We start from the raw sequence: 20879 nt of genomic DNA, 5'->3' as shown, positions 1-20879 counted from the left end.
GCCCGGTCCTGAGCTAGTAGGTGGGAAAGACGCATTACTTGCCTCTTCCGCGCGTCCTCTGCGGTCTTCCTGCACCTTCCCGCTGGAGGGTCCCGGGACCCCGCGTTCTGGGCGTATTTGCGCCCTGTGTGGAGGTCTCGCCCGCTGACTACCTCCGTTCGGGTCCAGCCCCTCTGCATTGCTCGCTTAGCCGGGCAGGTGTTTCCCCAACTGGAAGGGGGGCTGCTGAAGGGGGAGGGGGAGGGGTTTTAGCGCAGAGACCCGGCTCCCGCCCCGCCTCCTTAGCTGCCCCGCGGTTGTTCCCGACCGCGAATTCACCACCCTGTAACCCTCCGTATCTCGCTTCTGAGAGGTGGATGAGGAGGTCCTAGGTGGGAAAAGGCAAACAGAACAGCTTGGGAGGGGTTGCCAGCTGTCATTTTATTCTTAGACATTCAAGCATTCGGAAAGATCTTAAGAGCGTTTTCATGTTAGCTTGTTTAACTCTTAGAATAGCCCTGTGAAGTAGGCTGTTTTATTATCCGTGGTAGATGAGATAGAAATTGAGACTCCCCCCGTTCCTCCAAAAGTTAAATGATTTATTTACTTAACTGGTTTTTCTGACTTCAGACCCAGTATTCTTTTTATGCTGCGCATCACAGAATGAAGAACCCTGTTCTAAGTTGTTTGTATTGTCTTTAGCATTTGCGCCAATATTTCAAGTCATTGTTAAAACTACTCACATATTTAACTGTGGTTACGTACTTACGCCATAACGAAAATTCTGTGAAAGAAATTTGATTCGTTGGTAGTCAGTAGTTTTCTTGTTTGCGGTTTTTTCCCCCCATACCGTGTGGGGTTTATTTATTTATTTATTTTTTACCGTATTGTATCTTGTTTATGTCATCAGAATAGTTTTAGTCGTGTGCATTTTGTTGTAGTCCTTAGTGTTCTGAAATTCTCCTGGGAGTGACTGTTAGGAATATCCAAGGTCATATTAGCCCTGGAGGGAAGCATTTAATGGGAGATCATCTAGTTTAATCCTTCTCAAGCTTGAGCATGGAGTGGGATCACCTGGAGGTCTTGTTGAATGTAAATTCTGGTTCAGTAGTCTGGGGTGGGTTCTGAGATTCTCATTTGTAACAAGTTCTCAGGTGATGCCACTGGTGCTGTTGGTTGTAAGGATCTACAGCAGCCCTCTGATTTGACTGGTGAGGAAAATGAAGTGCAAAGAGATAAAGGGACATGCCCAAGATTACACAGCCCATTTTTGGCAGAGTCAGGAAAGATCATTTCCAGTATAAATCTAACTCCTTTGAGGTAGTAAGATGATTTTCCAAGTTGTATGTGAATTTTTACAGAATGAATGAGTGGGCAATATTTTTGTCTTTCAATTATGACTATTTTAAGACAATCAGCAGGTATTTATTCAGTGTTTACTTTGTGTCAGGGACTGCTGAGCAAGCTACCTAGAGGAGGGAGGACTTTTGAAGGGTCTTGAAGGATGGATGGAATTTGCATGAGCAGGTAGGAAGAATAGGATGAATGAATACACTGAAGTAAGCGTAATAGAAAATGATGAAAAAAAATGGCTAGACCCTAGTGGAGAGTGTGTGTTAGTGGGAATAGATTGAGTTGGATAGATTGAGTGGGATAACGTTACCAAGGACCTTGAGAGGGAGCTATGAAACAGAACCTGTAGGTAAGGAGCCACTTGGAGATTTTTTTAAAAAAGCAGAATACTCTCATGAGTGGAATATTTAAAGAGATAGTAGGAGGGAAGACCTAGAATGAGAAAGTCTGGGTGGGAAGCTCTTGCCAGGTTTAAAGTGTGAATCTATATAAGTAAGTGGCATTTGAATAAGAATTACTGATGGATAAACCTCCTAGAAGAAAATATAGGCAAAACATTATCTGACATACATCTCAGAAATGTTCTCCTAGAACAGTCTACTCAAGCAATAGAAATAAAAGCAAGAATAAACAAATGGGACCCAATGAAACTTACAAGCTTCTACACAGCAAAGGAAACCATAAGTAAAACAAAAAGACAACGTACGGAATGGGAGAAAATTTTTGCAAATGAAACCAACAAAGGCTTGATCTCCAGAATAGATAAGCAGCTCATACGACTTAATAAGAAACAACCAAACAACCCAGTCCAAAAATGGGCAAAAGACCTAAACAAGCAATTCTCCAAGGAAGACATACAAATGGTCAATAGGCACATGAAAAAATGCTCAATATCGCTAATTATTAGAGAATGCAAATCAAAACTACAATGAGGTATTACCTCACACCAGTCAGAATGGCCATCATTCAAAAATCCACAAATGACAAATGCTGGAGAGGCTGTGGAGAAAGGGGAACCCTCCTACACTGCTGGTGGGAATGCAGTTTGATGCAGCCACTGTGGAAAACAGTATGGAGATTCCTCAGAAGACTAGGAATAGACTTACCGTATGACCCAGGAATCCCACTCCTGGGCATATATCAAGCAGGAACCCTACTTCAGGATGACACCTGCACCCCAATGTTCATAGCAGCACTACTTACAGTAGCCAAGACATGGAGACAGCCTAAATGTCCATCAACGGATGACTGGATAAAGAAGAAGTGGTATATTTATACAATGGAATACTACTCAGCCGTAAAAACTGACAACATAACACCATTTGCAGCAACATGGATGCTCCTGGAGAATGTCATTCTAAGTGAAGTAAGCCAGAAAGAAAGAAAAATACCATATGAGATCGCTCATATGTGGAATCTAAAAAAAAACACAAAGCATAAATACAAAACAGAAATAGACTCATAGACATAGAATACAAACTTGTGGTTGCCAAGGGGGTGGAGGGTGGGAGGGGATAGACAGGATTTCAAAATTGTAGAATAGATAAACAAGATTATACTGTATAGCACAGGGAAGTACACACAAGATCTTATGGTATGAATATATGTATGTTCATGTATAACTGAAAAATTGTGCCCTACACTGGAATTTAACAACATTGTAAAATGATTATAAATCAATAAAAAATGTTAAAAAAAAATTACTGATGGAATAACTGATAGCTAGGTATAAACATTTTTTTAGTTAGACATACTATTGATGAGTGATGTGTTTTTCATTAAATAATAAACAAAAATCTTTCCACTTATGTGCTATTTTTGTTTTTCTAGAAATCTACCAGAGATGCCCTGAACAACAAAAATATCAAACCATTGTTGAATACCTTCAGCCAGTTACCTGGCAGGTGAGGCATTGATATCCATGAAATAGGCTTGCTGAAATCTTTATACTTACCCTGAACTGTTTTAAAAATGCAGGTGTTCTTTGTTTTTAATAGTGAAAATGAAAAAAAATGTACCCTTGACCAAGCTTTTAGAGGTGTTCTAGAAGAAGAAATTGTAAGTATGTTTTTCCTTTATTTATTGTTAAAATTTGGTTAGTAAATACATGTTATTTTAAAAACTGCTTTTAGTCTTAGAATGGATATTTAAAAGTGATTTTTTTCTAGAGTGAGCTTGCTACTTAGTGAAAGCTGACTTGATCATAGTCAGTATAGGAGTTATGTAATAATTAAGGGTTTTTATAGCACAGGTGCAATTAAGGGTTTGGTTCAAAAGTGAAAAGAGCCCTCTCCAGGTAAATACGTATAACAAAAGCTTGTATGTGGTCTTCCTGAGCAAGAAGTAGAATTTGAAGGTGGGCGCTCTCACTTTGCTGTATTAGCAGTGACACATCCTGTAGTGTCATGAAAGGGCTAGTCCAGGTATGTTCAGCTGGGATTCCATTCCCTCATTTTCCTGTGGCATCCTCCTCATCAGGGAGCATACAAAAATAACAAGAGACTGACTTCAGTAGAGAAATTTAATCTAAACATGAAAAATCTGAATTTATTTACCATTGGTTGAGCACCCGAATGAAAGGAAAGGAAAAGTTTCAACAGTTTATCTTTGGTTTAGTAAAGGTTGGATCCCAAGAAGCTAGATCATTTTCCAGTGACCATGATACAGTCCCTTTCTTTTAGACTATTTTGTATCAAATTTATTCTTTCCTTTTCTTCAGACCTACTCACTTACCTGTTATCAGGCATCGGGCAAGTTACTTTGCTTTTCTGAGCCTCAGTTTCATTTCTAAGAGAGGAAATACCATTTTATCAGGGTTGTATAAAACGACACTCGATGAATGGTGGTTTTTATAATGTTATCAAATCTAAGCACCACCTTTCTTCTATTAAAACCCTCCCTCAGGCATATTAATGCACCGGTATAATTAATTCCCCTGGCCCTGCCTTTGCCATTAAGTAAGTTATGGCCTCTGCACATCTGTTCTTGATTAACTCACAGCCTCAATCATGCTGATGCATCATCTTCGTGAGACCGTTGGATTTTAAGTGAATCACCTGCTGTTTACTTATTGCTATACTTCTACAATTAGGGCTATCACCATTCATTTTTAAAATTTTCATCTTAGAAAGTAATTTTATCTTCTGTGAGAAATATCTTTATTCAGTATTTGTGATAATCAGTTTAATGTCAGAGGGTATGTTTTTCTTACTATCAAATTAGTCTAAACTCTGGCCCCTATATTAAGTTGTTTTCTCCTCTGTTGGTAGATAAATCATTCATCATGTGAAAACGTTTTAGCTATTATTTCTCTTGCTATTGGGGGAGTAACTGAAGGTAAGTATGGTTTTGTTTTGTTTTAAGTAATCTTGGACATGACATGCTTTATTTAAATTTTAGTCTCCCCATACCTCTCTACTTATCTGATTTTGTTCATTTTTAAAATTCTGCCTACCCTCTTTGCCAAGAAGTCCCAGTGAAATTAGCTCACACTTATTTCTTACCACTGGGATAATGTGCACATTTTGGCACTTTCTTTGTTCTCCGCTTGTTTCATTTAGTCAGTAAATATTTATTGAGCATCTACTATGTGCCTGTTACTGAGCTTAGAGAGTCAGTGGTGAATAAAACATATTCTCTGCCTGTAAGCAGCCTGGTGGTTAACAGAGGAAACAGCCATATAAATGTCTTAATTGGGCATAATTTCTGCAGTTGAAGTGGGAATGAAGTGTAGTTGAAGTGATTCTCTAAACTTCAGAGTCTAAAGGAATCTGTATGGTCTTAGAAAGAAAACTGCAACATAAGAGCTGAGATGTGAGGGATGATTAATTTGGCAGGGAGAAGCAGAAGGGAATAGCTGTGCCTAGTCCGCTGTGACGAAACCCTGGAGAGAGGCTGCAAAGGTAGTGAGAATGGTGAGGAAAGAAGCAGGGCGGGGAGGTTAGGGTCATTTGTGAAGGGCATTGTATGCCAGGCTGAAGAGGAGCTATGGAAGAAGAATTTGACAGAGACTGCTGGCAGGAAAACAGGTAGAGGGCTTAACATGGGGCAGTGGCAGTGGGGGATGGTTTGAAGATACTTTTAAAAAGGCAGATGGGGAGGGTATAGCTCAAGTAACAGAGTGCATGCTTAGCATGCACGAGGTCCTAGGATTAATCCCTGGTACCTCTAAAAATAAAAAGCAAACCTAATTACCCCCTCCCACCGAAATAAATAATACAATAATAAATAAATAAAATTTTAAAAGTAAATAAAAAATAAAAAGGCATATAGTAAATACACAGTGACTGGCACATGGTAGTAGCTCATTAAATATTTGCAGACAGAAGCAGTGAAAAAATAGATCATCAGTACTCTTCTTTAACCAATTTAGTTGAAGTGTTCATTTATTTGTATAATTAATGTGAAAAGTAGCTTTTAATCTGGAAAGCATTATTCACGTATTTACTATTTTGAGACTTATTTGTACAAAAACTGGAACATACAAGTTAAAAGTGGTCTTCCAGTGTAGTAGCAGGCTATTTTGTGATCTTAAGCCTGATTCATAAATTCTGACTTGAGGTGTGAAACTTTTACAATAGATGCTTCTTCATCATACGTTCATTAAGCATACTTAAATGAGTTCTACCTTGGGTTTCCTTGCCCAGTTTCTTGTCTGTTTGCAGCATCTGCTTAGTTCATTGATTATTCTGATATGATCCTCTTGTAGATTGATAGTGTTTTTAATTCCTGAAGTTGTACAAGGTCTATATATGGGACGTTTTATTTGAAAAAGATGAAGACTTAAGAACTTAGTTAAACCATAAATAAAAGTTTAAATGCCTTTTTATTTTAACTTGATGGGAAAATTTTTTTTCTTAAGAGAAATTATTATTGTATTGTTTATTTCTGTGACAGGTTTTTAAATTGTCCATAGATATGTTTTGTTAAATTCAACTTGGCAGATATTTATTGCGCTTCTGTTCAGTGTCACGTACTTTACTGGTGAAAACATTGAAAAATGCCTACCCTTAAAAAGCTTACAGTCTACATAACAAATAAGAACAGTCAGAATATAATAAGTGCTATAATAACTTCAGAAGCACAGATGAGGTGGCCGGCTCAGAGGTACCCGAGGAGTTTTTTAGGCATGCCATGTACTCTCTGCTTTGAAAGATGGAGAGGGAATTTACCATGTCATAGGGAGGAGGAAGACTGATTAGGCAGAAAAAAGCCTAAACAAACCCATGCAAGTATGAACATAGCAAGGTGTTTGGGAACTGGGGCGGGGGGTGGGGGGTATCTGTGGCCAAAGTTAAAGTGATCCGGAGAAGGCGGCGTGGAGGTTGGGACACAGGTTGTAAAAGTGTTGGGGGATTGTGCTGTAACCCAGCTCATCAGAATCACCAGTGAATCTCCCATTTTCAAATGAGATTGCCAGGCCTTAGCTTAGTTTTACTGAATCAGAATCTTTGGGACTGGAATCTAGGTAGATAAGTTCTCTAATTATTAAATGTGAGTTAACTTCTGCCAAATTATACTGCAACTAAGGGCAGGAAGTATTCCTCTCAAATCTCTTGGATATATAGGACAAAAAGTATCACAAATCTAAGTTACAGGACTTTAGAGGTCATCAGGTCCAATCTTGTCTCTGGCCTATTCTGTTTCCCCTCAGTAACGTCCTTGGCAGGTGGTCATCCAGCCTCTGCTCCCATTGATGGAGCTCACTATTTGACTTCTGTTAGGTACTTCTCATTCTCAGATTTCCTTTGTATGGAGTTGCAGTTTGCTGCTTTATGCCTGCCACTGGTTCTAGACAGTATCCCTCCCATCACATTACAGATGTGATCTTACCAGTGCAGAGTAGAACTGGAAATACTACATCCTTTTTCTGAACATATTGTATCATATTAATGCAGTATTTGGGGCTGATAGTGCCTCTAGATTTTTTTTTTTAGATACCATGTTAAGTGACTACTTTTCTTAAACACTCAACAAATGTTAGTATCTAGAAGGAAGAATGACCAGGGAGATACAAGTATTTTTAATGGGTCTAGCTGACCTTAAAGTCTTTAATTTATTACTTTACTTAAATAACATTGAATTCAGAACTAAACAACTTTTTATTTTACTGCTTTTTCCCCTGACACAACACTGTTATTTTTAAAGTTTAAGAAGAGTTAAAATCAGTATCAAACCTTTTGTTACCTTTTTTGAAGTAGATCTTTTCAAATCACAAAGACAAGTTAAATTCAGCCACATTGTAGAACACTTGGAAATAAGAAAAAGGGAAAATACTAGTCATAATTCCTCTACTTTAAAAAACTACCATTTGTTCTGGTATATGGTTTTCGTTTCTCTCGTCTTTTTAAAAAAAATTTATTGTTGTAACTATAATCTCCATAAAGTTTTGAGTCCTGGCTTTTTCACTTGACATTATATCATAAACATTTTCCAAGTTATTGTGGTTCTCATAACCATCATTTTTAATTGGCTGCATTATATTCTTTTGAATAGCTTAGTGGTGAAGAAAACAGACTGTGGAGCCAGACTGCCTGGGTTCGTATCCCAGCTCTACCACTTACTGGCTCTGTGATCTTGGGCAAGTTATTTAACTTCTCTGTGTCTCAGTTTTCCCATTTCTGTACACTGGAGATAATGTTACCTACCTCATAGGTTTGTCAGGATTAAATATGTTGGTATATGTAAAGCACGTAGTGTGCCTGACATGTAATAAATGCCCTAAAAGTGTTATCAGGAGTGATTATCATCTTCACACACCAAACTTACTTGAGTGGATCCCATCTGGGGACTTTCAGGTTGCTTCCCTTCCCTGTGTCTCACAGCCTTGTTAGGATTGACAAAGTGTACCTTAAAGATTTTTCTTCAGAATTACTTGCTTGGGCTCTTTTACTCAGTAGCATTTTAAACTTTAAATTGGCTTGTGCTCCACTTGAAGGTATCTGTACCGCATCCACACCTTTTGTACTGTTGGGAGATGTTTTGGATTGTCTTCCCTTGGATCAGTGTGACACAATATTCACTTTTGTGGAAAAAAATGTTGCCACTTGGAAATCAGTAAGTGTCTTAGTTTCTTTTTCTGCTAACATTATCTTTCTATGGATCCAGAGTTCTGAGGGTAGATGTTTTTTGCTTGTATTTCTCATATTGCTGATTGCCAAAAAGTTTGTCTCTATGAGAATTACTTACTCTTACTTAGAAAAGCCAAGTAAGAGTCGTATGTGGAGAAGAAAATTGAAGTACAAAACTTAACTGAGTAGAAACAGTTAACTTGAAAACACACACTTTCACACGTTTAAAGCAGTTACTTAGAATCGTGTTTTGTTATATATCTGAAAATATTTTAATTTCATTAAAAATGTTATTTGCTTGAAAAAGTGAAAGTGTAATAGAAGATTCTCAGTGCATGTTAGTGTTCTTTAAAATTTTGCTTCCTGTGCCTATTATTGAAGGATGTGCAACAACTTCAGAACAATAGTAATAATTTCTCTCTTAATTTCAGAATACATTCTATTCTGCTGGGAAAAATTATTTATTACGTATGTGCAATGGTAAGTAATTCAATGGTAAATGATTGTTTTTTAAAAAAGTAAATGCAGCCAGGAAAACAGGCAGTTGAATTAAACACAAGGGATGAAATGTTTTAAGTAGATTAGTATCTTCATTTTTAAGTAGCAGTTTGACTTATTAAAACTGATCATTCACTTTAAATTAAACTGTTCCTGTTCTGGGTATAAACTTAATGAAGACCAAAAAAATTTAGTGAAGCTTATCTTGCCCATGCTAAACTTGTTTTATTCCTAATTTTCTAGTACTTTTTTGTGACAATAGTTTCTGCCATCATTTTGAGAACTACTGCTTGAGGAAAGTACTCTTGACAAACTGGTTAAGAAACTTGGGTATGATTGTAATAAACAGAATTATCTCTTCTGTGTAACCTTTGTTTCCATATGTTATTAGATCTCCTACGAAGATTATCAAAATCGCAGAACACAGTCTTCTGTGGACGAATTCAGCTCTTTTTGGCCAGGCTTTTCCCTTTATCTGAGAAGTCAGGTAAGCTTTTGTACATAAAATGCTTCACAGGAAAATCTTTACCAGTTTTTAATGGATTAAAATCTGCCATGATGATAAGAAAACTGGTTCTAAAAAGTTGAAAGAACATAGTAAACTGTCACTTTTCTTTTACTTGTAAATAATCGTTCTCTCCCAATATGTGATACAGAGAACCCTGAAATAAAGTCATTGATTCTTAAGTTCAAACCTTAATAATAACGTACAGTTGAATTACTCTGAAATATGTAGATATGAATCATGTTTTTACTTCATTTCCTAACGTATGCCTATTTTTCTGTTTCCATTTTCTCCCTCAGTCACTACTGTTTAGCCACACTTACTTCGGTTTCTTTCTTTTATCATATATTATTGTGAAATATAACAGTAATATGAAAAGCGCTGAAAGTAAGCATGTAGTATAATTATTATGAATAAACACTGATGTAACCACTGTCCAGGTCCAGAAGTGGAACATTGCCAGTTCTCTGGAGCCCTCCACAATCTATTCAGATATGCCAGATTTTGATACCATTTTGCTTCAGTGTTCCCTTCGTTAATATCAGGCTAATATACCACTTGCTTCATGAGTCTTTATAAGGATTAAGTCAGTTAAAATATGTGAAAAACTTACCACAGTGGTTGCATGTGGTAAGATCTATAGTATGTGTTAGCAGTGGTTTTCGTGTGGCTTTCTTTTTGTCCTGCTAGATCTCTGTTTTTTCTTTCCTGCTTATTTAATGCGGTCAGGATTAACTTAGATTTACCAGTATTTTTACCACTTCTATTTCTGACCTTCTGTCTGTGATTATTTCCCCCTTTAGACTTTCCTTTAGTGCCGATTTTTGTTTTGTCTGAAAATCTTTATTTCTTCACTCTTGGGAAGTGGTTTTGGTAGATGTAAGATTGTAGTCTGCCACCAGATATAAGATTTCATTTAGTGGGAGATAATCATTACTTTGTTTTCTATCTTCCAGTGTTCTGTAGATAAGTCAAATGTCAATCTAACTCCTTTGAAGACAGCCTAGTGTTTTGTTTTGTTTTTTTCCCTCTACTGACTCTTAAGATTTTCTTTTTCTTTGGGTTTTTTTGATTTTTGGTGGTTTTCTTTTCTTTTCTTTTTTTTTTTTTTTCAGTTTTACTATGATGTATCTAAGCATGGATTTTTTTTTTTTAATCATTCTTAGATTTGTGGGCATCTTGAATCTATGGATTGATTTTCCTTCATCCAGTTTGTAAAATTTTAGCTGTTATTTCTTCAAATGTTATGTATGCTCCTTTCTCTTTTTCTCTCTCTGGAACTCCAGTAGACATCCTATACCTTCTCACTGTATCCTCCGTCTCTTATACTTTCTACATTTTTCATCTATTTTTTTCCTCTCATTCTGAAAAATTTCTTTAGAACTATTTTCCAACTCACTGCTTCTCTCTTTGGCTGTGAATAATTTGCTAAATGAGTTCTTAATTTCAGTAATTTCATTTCTAGAAAGTCTTTTTTAAGTCTGCTGTGTAACTTTTTAGTTTCTTATTCCCGGCTGTTATTTTCAGACTTGTTTTTTAAACAATTTTCTAACCAGGGTAAGCATTGTTATTTTTATTTATGTGTCTGATAATTCCAGTACCTTAAGTCTTTGTGGTCGGTCTCTAGTGTCTGTTTCTATTGTTTCTCACTCCCGATGTCTTACCTCTTTGTGTTTCTGGTTAGTGTTTGTTATATTTGAGAAGATACTGGAGGGGATAATTTTGAGGCCCAGGTTAGATACCTTTCTCCAGGTGGAGTTTTAATTACTCCCGCCAGGCACCTTTAGAAGGGTGCTGTTACCAGTGCCAGGTTACCTTACTCCAGCCCAGCTCAAGGCCTGTGATTCCTGAGGTCATCAACAAGACTTGGCACTAGACTGCAGTTTGTTTGGTTCATCCTTACTAGAGGACATAGCCCTGTAGGTCCCAGTCTTGAAGATGGTTGGGGTAGGAATTATTAGAAGCTCCACTTTTCCTTGGACCCAGAGATTTACTTTTATTTTCCTAACTTCAGAAAGCTGCTAAAAGAATAGCTCAGTTTTGCAACTGATTCTTCCTGTTTGGCAGAAGTCCTCAAGACAAAAGTGGCTTTGAGTGTCGATGACACATTGCTTATCTTTCTTGCCTTCTTGACTTTTGCCATATATTCCTCACCGTATGTCAGCTCTTTACTATTTGTAAGAAAACCGTTTTTGTATTTCGTTGCCTAAAATAGTACTGTGAACATGGTTTATGCTCTGAATATTTATAGAATTAATGTAATTTATTCACATTTTTAGTTATCCTTAGAGGGTTAATCTGAATTAATTAACTGATTAGCCTTCCATTACTGGAAGCTCACCTTTTTATATTTTTTAATAGCTTTATTGAGATGTGAATTCACATACCGTACAATTCACCACTGCAAATGTACAATTTATTGTGTTTTAGTATATTCACAGGGTTGTGTAGTCATTACTGCAGCCTAACTTTAGAACATTTTTCCTTTCTACGGAACGGTGTACCCATTAACTGTCACTCGCCACTTACCGCATCCTCACTCTCTCCCCCAGGGCCTAAGCAACCTTAATTGACTTTTTAGTCTCTGTGGATTTTCCTATTCTGGGCATTTAAAAAATACAGTATGTGGTCTTTTGTGACTGGCTTTTTTAACTTAGCTTATTATTTTCAAGGTTCATCTCTGTTGTTGGTTGTATAGGTACTTCATACCTTTTTATGGCTGAATAATATTCTATATATAGCCAGATATTCTCTATATGGATGTACCACATTCTGTTTATCCATTCATCAGTTGACAGACATTAGAGTTGTTGCTACTTTTTGACTGTTGTGAGTAATCCAGCTGTGAACGTTTGTGTACAAGTTTTGTGTGGATTTGTATATACGTAGGTGTAAACATAGGATGGAATTCATGGGTCATATGGTGATTGTTTTCATTTCTCCTGGATATATATCTTAGAGTAGAATTACTGGGTCATATGGTAACTCTGTATTTAAGTTCTCGAGGAGCTACCAAACTGTTTTCCAAAAAGGCTGCATCATTTTATAGGCCTGTTGTCGATGCCGGTGGTTTTCAGTTTCCCCACGTCCTTGCTAACACTTACTGTTGTCTTTTTTATTACAGCCATCCTAGTGGGTGTAAAGTAGTATCTCAAGGTTGTGGTTTGCATTTGCATTTCTGTAATGACTGAAGATGTTAAGCATTTGTACTTATTGGTCATTTGCAAGTCTTCCTTAAAGAAAGGTCTAGTCAGATTCTTTGCCTATTTTAAAAATTGGGTTGTTTATATTTTTATTAATTAGTGTACATGTTCTTTTATATTCTACGTACTAGACCCTTATCAGATACATAATTTGCAAATATTTTCTCCCATTCTCTGCGTTGCCTTTTCACTTTGCAGTGCAAAAATTTTAAATTTTGATGAAGTTTAATAGGTCTATTTTTTTCTTTTGTTGCTGGTACTCTTGGTGTCATGTCTAAGAAACTGTTACCTAGCCCAAGGTCACAAAGATTATCATCCATGTTTTCTTGTTAGAGTTTTAGCTCTCACATTTAGGTATATGGTTGATTTTTGAGTCAGTTTTTGTATATTATGTGAGGTGGGGATCCAGTTTCGTTCTTTTATATGTGGGTACCCAATTGTCCTAACACCATTTGTTGAAAAAACTATTATTTTCCCATTGAATTGACATCTTGCCTTCCTTATGCCTTCAAAATACCAAGATCAGTTGAACCTTATGAGCTTGGCACTGACTCTTCCCTTTGTAATCCTTCTGTCTGTCGTTGTCACATTACTGCCTTTTGCTGTCACTCAGTCTCAGTTCAAATTTCACTTCCTTTAAGAGGCTCTCTTTGAGCATCTAATCTAAACCTGCCACCACAGTTACCCATTATCACTACCTGATTTCAAGTCTCTCCTTAGTGTTTAGCACCATGTGGCATTTTCCATAAGTTTGTGTTGTTCACTTCTGTATTTTCTGTGCCTTGAATGGTGCCAGACATCTGGTTGCCATTTAAATATGTCATGAATGAAGCTCTGTCTCGTTGTGAAATGGAGCATGCCTCCTCATAAGTACTAATTTGTGATTTCTTTTCCTGGAATTTACAGAAGACCTAAGAACAAGATTTTAGTTCTCAGCCGTTCTTGAGTCCTTCCTCATCTCATTTTTTAAGAAACATTTAGACCTCTTTTTCAATATACTTCATTCCTAAATTGACAAGACATAGAGAAATCACTTTTTTTTCTCTTATTAACTAGTGAAAGACTAACAATATGTTGCTAAATATATATATCTTTAAATAAATTATATTTTTAAGTTTAATTTTTAAGTTATAAAAGTAACCCAACCTTATTTCAGAAAATTTGAAAATTGAAGGGGAAAAGACATAATCCTGTTACCCTAACATAAGCTAGGATGGCATTTGGGGATATCTTCTTGGAGTATTTTTTTCTTCTTTTTTTACATTTGTAGATGTTTAAAATTCACTAGAGTATATCCCAAGACTTCAAAAAAATCATTTTAGCATGTAATTTACCCATTAAGTTTAGTAACATATGACCGAAATTTTTAGCTTAATGAGAATTATGGCATGTGCTATACTGACTAATAGAGAATAGACAAGAATATTTTAGGTAGTCAGTGCTGAATGGTCAGCCAGGTTCATTCACTAGCTTAATGACTTCATTTAGCCGCCTAGCTTTTTTCTTGTTTTTTTTCTTAACTTTTTGTTTTAAAATAATTTTAGACTTAAAGAAGAGTTGCAAAGATAGTATAGAGTACCTGAATAACTTCACCTAATGTCAGCCTCTTCCGTAATCATGGTGCAGTTATCAGAACTAAGAAATCAACATTGGTGCAGCACTATTAGCTAACAGACTTTGATTTTACAAATTTTATCAGTGCTCTCTTTTATGTTTAAGGATCCCATCCAAGATCCTGCATTTAGTTGTCCTGTCACTTTAATTGCCCCAGTCTCCCCAGTCAGTGACAGTTCCTCAGTCTTTGCTTTTTTTTTCATGACCTTGACACTTTTGAAGAGTACTGTTCAAATATTTTCTAGAATGTCCTTTAATTTGTTTGTCTGATGTTTTTTCATAAGTAGGTTTGGTTATGGATCTGGGAAAGACCACAGAGGTGATGTGCATCGTTTTAACATGACACTGATGTGTCTTTACTAAGGATGTTATCTTTGATTACTTGGTTAAGATATTATCTTTGATCACCACATTTCTCTGCTATAAAGTTACTATTTTTCCCTCTGTAATCAATAAATATTTGGAGGAAGATACTTTGAGGCTATGCAGATACCTTTTTCTCCTTAGAACTTTGCCCATTGGTTTAGTAGTTCGTCAGTGGATCTGCCTACAGTGGTTATTATTAGGTTGTCCTGGTGGTGATTTTCTATTCCTTTCACTCTTTCTACGTTTATGAGTTGGGATTCTTTTCTAAAGACGAATTGTCTCTTCTCCCTTGGCTACTTGTTAATTCAATCATCTATTTCAGTATGAACTCATGGATTTTTTTTTTTGTTATTTTTTTCTGATTTATTTTATTTACTTATTTATTTTTTATTGAAGTATAGTCTTTCACAATGTGTTAATTTCTGGTGTACAGCATAGTGATTCAGTTATACATGTATTATATTCCTTTTTCTGTCATAGGCTAATACAAGATATTGAATTTAGTTCCCTGCGCCATACAGTAGGACCTTGTTGTTCATCTGTTTGGGTATTTATTTTATATGGGATACAGTCTCATAGTACCATTATTTACTTTTTGCCCTTTGGGAGCTCTTTCATGTTTTCCTGGGTAGTCCAGGTGCATCTTGTGTTTTCCATGCCCCACCCCTGGAATCAACCACTTCTCCAAAGAGCCTAATTTACTTAAGAATAGTATTTAGGAGACAAGATCTGGGCACTAGGTATGCTGATTGTTACTAGAACATCACTCCTTCTAAAGCGTTCTCGGGACAGAGCTCAGAGGCTATGTGTGTACTAACTCGTGTTCATGTGCATCTGTATTTATTTCTGTGTCTGTCTGTATATTTTTTAAATGACCCTACAACAAAAACAATGGTGTCATACTGATTGATACTTATGAGTCTAATCCAGCACCAATAGACCTGCTTATTTATAATTTCTTTCCCTGACAGCAAGAAACCTGGCTCTCATTAACTGTAATGTATTTACTATAAGTACTGTTAATACACTCATACTTTATTAGTACAATTTTTATTTGTGCTTCAGCAAAATTATAAACTACTACATATTGCATTCTGTAATATTGTTCTAGAATATTCATGAATGACAAGGATCAGCTATATTTCTGCATGCTCTAAAGGCATCTTAAATGACTTTTAAAAGAATTTGAAAATCAAGTATGATATTATTTCTGACCTGATCTTTTGCTTAATTATGGATTTATCATTTTATATATTTGGGTTATATGACAACAGAGTTATATTAAACAAGTTTAGGTGTTCAGTGGATTTGCTTTGAAAATCTTTTTTTTTTTTTAATAGGTCTTAACTTGCAGAGTCAATTTAATCTGGAAAATGTCACTGTTTTCAATACCAATGAACAGGAAAGTACACTGGGTCAGAAGGTGAGGCTGATATGAAACCTAACAGAACGTATTTTAACTTTGTAATTGAGACAACTCATGTGAATGGGTCTTCTAAATCAAAAATTTTTTAACTTTTATTTCCAATTTCTAGAAATAATATGCATTCTGTGTAAAAATGGAGACAAAATAGAAATATTTGAAATAGAAAATGCAGCTACCCTATAATCCAAGGCCCCAAAGATAATCACTCGTAACATTGTCTGTCTGTTTTTACAGGACTTTTTGTGTGTTTGTAGTTTCATTCCAAAAATGAGGTCATACAGTTTACTTTTAATAGTATAAAATGGAAGCTTGTCTGCATCAGTACATTTAGATTTGTCTCAGTGTTTTAATGATGCCTTTGGATATGTCACAGTCCCCTATCAGCGGGTATTTAGATAATCTTCAGTAGTGAAAAATTGTTAAAAGCATTATTGTGAATAGTGTTTTGTATGTCACTGCTAAATTATGCAGGTGTCTCCTTTGGAGAAAGTCAGATAAGTGAAATTGCTCTGTCAAAATAAGTGTGTATATCAAATTTTGATAACTATTGCCCAGATACTTCTCAAAAAGATTGTACCCATTTATGCTATCTCCAGTGGCACAGAGAATGCCCTCGCATTTCTCCACAACCTCACACCAACACTGGGAATTATCAGTTTTTAAAAATCTTTGCTTAATTGATAATATGCTTGAAAAGTAAGTCTTATTTGCATTAACTTACATTTCCTTGGCTACTAATGAAGTCAAGGAACTTACTGTATGTTTGTTGGAATTTATTTTTCTTCAGAACAATTAGAAACAATGAGAAAGAGAATTGCCTGTTTGTACAATTTCCCCATTTTACTATTGAAGTGTCTTTTTTATTAATGTGTAGAAACTCATTGTATGGAATAATATTAATTTGTTACCTACAGTATGTTGATGTATTTTTTCCCTCAGTTTATAGTTTTTCTTGTAACTTTATAGAGTTTGCTGTATAGAACTGTTAAATTTGGATATAGTAATATTAACATTTGTTGACCTTTTGTTTTAGTGTTGCCGGCCTTGTGTCATACTGAAAGCTTCCACTCCACAAAAGTATACAATTCCCGGGGGGAGGAAGGTTATAGCTCCATGGTAGAGTGCCTGCTTAGCAGGTACAAGGTCCTGGGTTCAATCCTTAGTACTCCATTAAAAAATAAATAAATAAACCTAACTAACTCCCCCACAAAAATGAAAAAATAAAATTTAACAACAACAACAAAAGAGAGTATATAATTCTCTTCATCTTCTGGTGCTTTTATGATCTTATTTTTTTCTTTTAAATCTTTAACCCAGCAGGAATGTTGAAATTTGGAATAAGTTGAGTTATATTTTTCCCAAACGGTGAGACAGTTATCTCAGAACCATTTGTTAAATAATCCATCATTTGCCCATTGGTTTTCAAAAGGACATTGGCAAAACCAACTTTATTTTTAAAGATTATTTATAATATATCCAGAAGACAGTCCAGAGTTGGCAAATTTGGGGGCATTCAGCACCTTCTCTTCATTTAGGAGCAAGTTTTAAGTTTAAAATGTTATTAATTGGATGTAACTGATATCTCACTGTAAATTAATCAGATTGCTTTATTTAATTTATTCCTTAAAATTACTCATCATCAGTTTGGAAAGGATAGTGACTTTGCATAAGATTTTTCAAATTCTGTCACTCACCTTTAATCTTTTACCTTTATGTATTTTTTAGGTACTTCTTAGACTATGCTATGTGAACTTGCTATTTTGAATTTTTCAATATGGAGCTGAACACCCAGCATATCCTAAAGTGTTCCCAGATAATAAGTGTTATGTGTAGGGGTTGGGGGGGATTTTCAGGGTCAATTTAAAGCTGGGGACAAAAACTACTTAAATTCACGAGTTATTTATTGTGGTTCTTTAGGGTACTAATAATCTTCTCACTTTTCTGAAAGGTCATTGTTTGCTGTATTTCCAAACCATAACTTGCTGTAGACTATTTATTCCCAGAGAGACCCTAATGACTATGTTTGGAGAAGTACTAGTTTAAAACTTTGCACTATGTCTTCATGACTGTCGTATATTACTGTCATACAGCTCTTGAATTCTCAGCTCCTTGTCACATAGAATTCTCTTCTGCCTGACAACTGCTTTATAAAAGTTTGTCCTTTTTTTTATTAATTCAGCACACTGAGGATAGAGAAGAAGGAATGGATGTAGAAGAAGGTGAAATGGGAGATGATGAAGCTCCAACAACTTGGTCAGTGTTTAAAAGTTCAGATTTCTTGATTTACAAAGATAAAACCTTGAAGATTTACCAGGTACTAGAGTGAGAATGTAGATAAAGAAGAAGGAAATCATGCTTATAGATTTCTCTCATTTGTAACTTTCATGTATATTACTTAAAATTATAAATCCTAAATCACTGATTTGCTGTATCAGGTGGTTTCTAAATTGTGTGCAGGCAGTCTGTTGTTTAGGTCGCCTCCGTGATACGTATTCTAACATTGGAAAAGCCAACCACAGGCAACCTAGGCTCTCCTCCCCTTCTCCCTTCCGTTTCGCTTTGAGATCCTGGTGCTGTGTGGATCACTAAACCTAACTCCTGTTTCCCATATAAAGTTATAGTCTTACTTGAAATATTCATATGAAGCTTAGCAAAGATACTGTCTTCCATGGGTTCACCTTGTTAAGGTTTATTTGGAAAGAATGGAGTAAGGTGGTACACAGTTGTGTTTACAGATGAAATAAATGTTATAGAGGTGATGTTAAAAATTTTTTGTGGCTATGTGAGGATGTGAAATAGTCGGTACCTCAAGCATTTTTGACATTTGGGTAATTCTGCAAGACTTCATTGGCCATTTGGAAGAATACAGAGGATTTTGTTAACAAAGTCTGAAATGTTTGTTTTAAAATTAAAAACTAAAACATTTTATAGCATAATGATTGCTTGTAAAGTTAAAGATTAAAAGAATAGGTATTGACACTGTAGACTTGTAACATAGCCAAATTAGAAGTTGAATTAATAATGCCATAATAAAACACTGAAGAAAGGTCTTATTTTCAAAATACTAAGTTGATATGTACCTAATGTATTTGTATTTGTTTTATAATCTTCTTAATGTAGTGTTAGTTAGGATATAATGCCAATGGCTTTTAACATAGATTTATATTAACATTAGCTTAACATGAAAGGTGATTTCCTCCTCTTGTAAAAGTCTGAAGACAGGCAGTTCAGGGCTGATACAGTAGCACTCTTCAGGGAGATTGTCTAGGTCCCCGTGTCCCTTCTGATTTGTTGTTCCACTGTTCCTTGGTGTTTGCTCTTTTTCCGCTAGTCTCTAGGATGGTTCATCATCACATCTGCATTCTAGCCAGCAAAAGGGGGAAGGGAAAATGGTAAAACATGGCCCAAATAAGTCTCATAGGGCTTCCACTCACAGCTGATTGGCCAGAATTTAATCACATGACCACATCTAGCTGCAGGAGAGGTTGGGAAACATAGCCTTTAGTTCTGAATGTATCCAGCCAAAATTCAGGGGTTCCACCACTGAAGATCAAGAGGGGATGGGGGTCTGTGAATCCTCTGAAATTATTTATTGAAGTTTATATAAATATTTATGAATGTATATTTTTCTGGGGAAAGAGGCCATGGGCTTCACCAGCTTTTTAAAAGGATTTGTGACCCAAGAAGAGTTAAAGCACTTAGATGTTTCTAAAAGAACTTAAATGATTTACTTAATATAACATTTATTTTATTAGCTCCATTCCAATTGATTACAACCTGTACCGGAAATTCTGGTCACTTCAGGATTATTTTAGGAACCCTGTGCAATGCTATGAGAAGATTTCATGGAAAACTTTTCTCAAGGTGAGTTGCTAGTCACAGACTACCAAAAGCCCAGTATTTTATAGCTAATGGCACTGCCAAACTTGACTCTTGTCCAGCGTGCTTTTCAGTATAATTCTTAGCTATTACATTTTTATGCCTGTTGCAAAATATATAGAAGCTAAGTTGTGAATTAATATTTAAACAACTGACTTTGAGAGTAGCTTATAAGTGACTTGAGGATTTAAAAGTAACTACAGCCTTGGTGGTTTGTTTAGGTTTTTTGTTTGTGTACATAGTGTGTATAATCAACCTGAATTGATGAATTTTTGTAGAATACATTCTACCTTCACTTTGCACAAAATTACTTCAGCTATCCTGTTAGAACAGGAATCTGCAGACTGTGGCCTTGGACTACTTCCAGCCTACTGCCTGTTTTTGTAAACAAAGTTATTTAGCACACACACTCACTTATGTATTATCTGTGGTTTTGTGCTGTAATAACTGACTTGAGTAGTTGCATCTGAGACCGTATGAGCCATATAACCTAAAATATTTACTATCTGATTCTTTACAGGAAAAGTTTGCTCACTTTTTTTTTTTTTACATATAAGAATTCTCTATTTCTTTTTCTTGGCTACTTAAAGGTCACTTGTCCTTTTTGTTGTAATCAAAATCTAAGGTTAATAGGTAGCGTGGTGTGTATTTCTGTGTTATATATGCAGTATCTTTTTGGCAACCATGCAGATTTAGATTAAGAGGTGAGTAGGACGTAGCCTAGAATTGTCCCACAGCTGGGTGACATCGTTTTTCACTTGCTCACAGTCTTTAGCACAAGAAATGCTTGAGAGTTTCCACCACTGATTAAACAGCTAATTTCACTAGTAAATTTCTGTGTACTCTCAAAACATTAATTTCTGTTTGTCCCTTACACAGGCTGCAAAAGAAATCACATTTCTTTAGAAGTAGAGCATTTATTGCTACTTTTACAGTAACCATGAAGTCACATACAAAATAATTTACCCTCATTTTTTGCCATCATA

At 35.8% G+C, this 20879-nt stretch overlaps 1 protein-coding gene across 2 annotated transcripts in view; it reads left to right on the top strand.

Moving 5' to 3' along the window:
* The window catches only part of THOC1 (THO complex subunit 1), a 43475-nt gene that overhangs the window by 230 nt on the left and 22366 nt on the right, over window positions 1-20879 (top strand). For both annotated transcript variants that reach the window (XM_031439095.2, XM_031439094.2), the window contains exons 2-10: window positions 3163-3236; window positions 3330-3390; window positions 4602-4668; window positions 8270-8388; window positions 8834-8882; window positions 9292-9387; window positions 15929-16011; window positions 18194-18267; window positions 19770-19878. In XM_031439095.2, coding sequence (XP_031294955.1) covers window positions 3163-3236; window positions 3330-3390; window positions 4602-4668; window positions 8270-8388; window positions 8834-8882; window positions 9292-9387; window positions 15929-16011; window positions 18194-18267; window positions 19770-19878 — 732 coding nt within the window. The remainder of the gene's footprint in view (window positions 1-3162; window positions 3237-3329; window positions 3391-4601; window positions 4669-8269; window positions 8389-8833; window positions 8883-9291; window positions 9388-15928; window positions 16012-18193; window positions 18268-19769; window positions 19879-20879) is intronic.

The sequence above is a fragment of the Camelus dromedarius genome, chromosome 32 (genome assembly GCF_036321535.1).
Source record: "Camelus dromedarius isolate mCamDro1 chromosome 32, mCamDro1.pat, whole genome shotgun sequence".
Lineage (NCBI taxonomy): Eukaryota > Metazoa > Chordata > Mammalia > Artiodactyla > Camelidae > Camelus > Camelus dromedarius.
The sequence above is the reverse complement of the archived record's forward strand: the minus strand, read 5'-3'. Positions and strand labels throughout refer to the sequence as shown.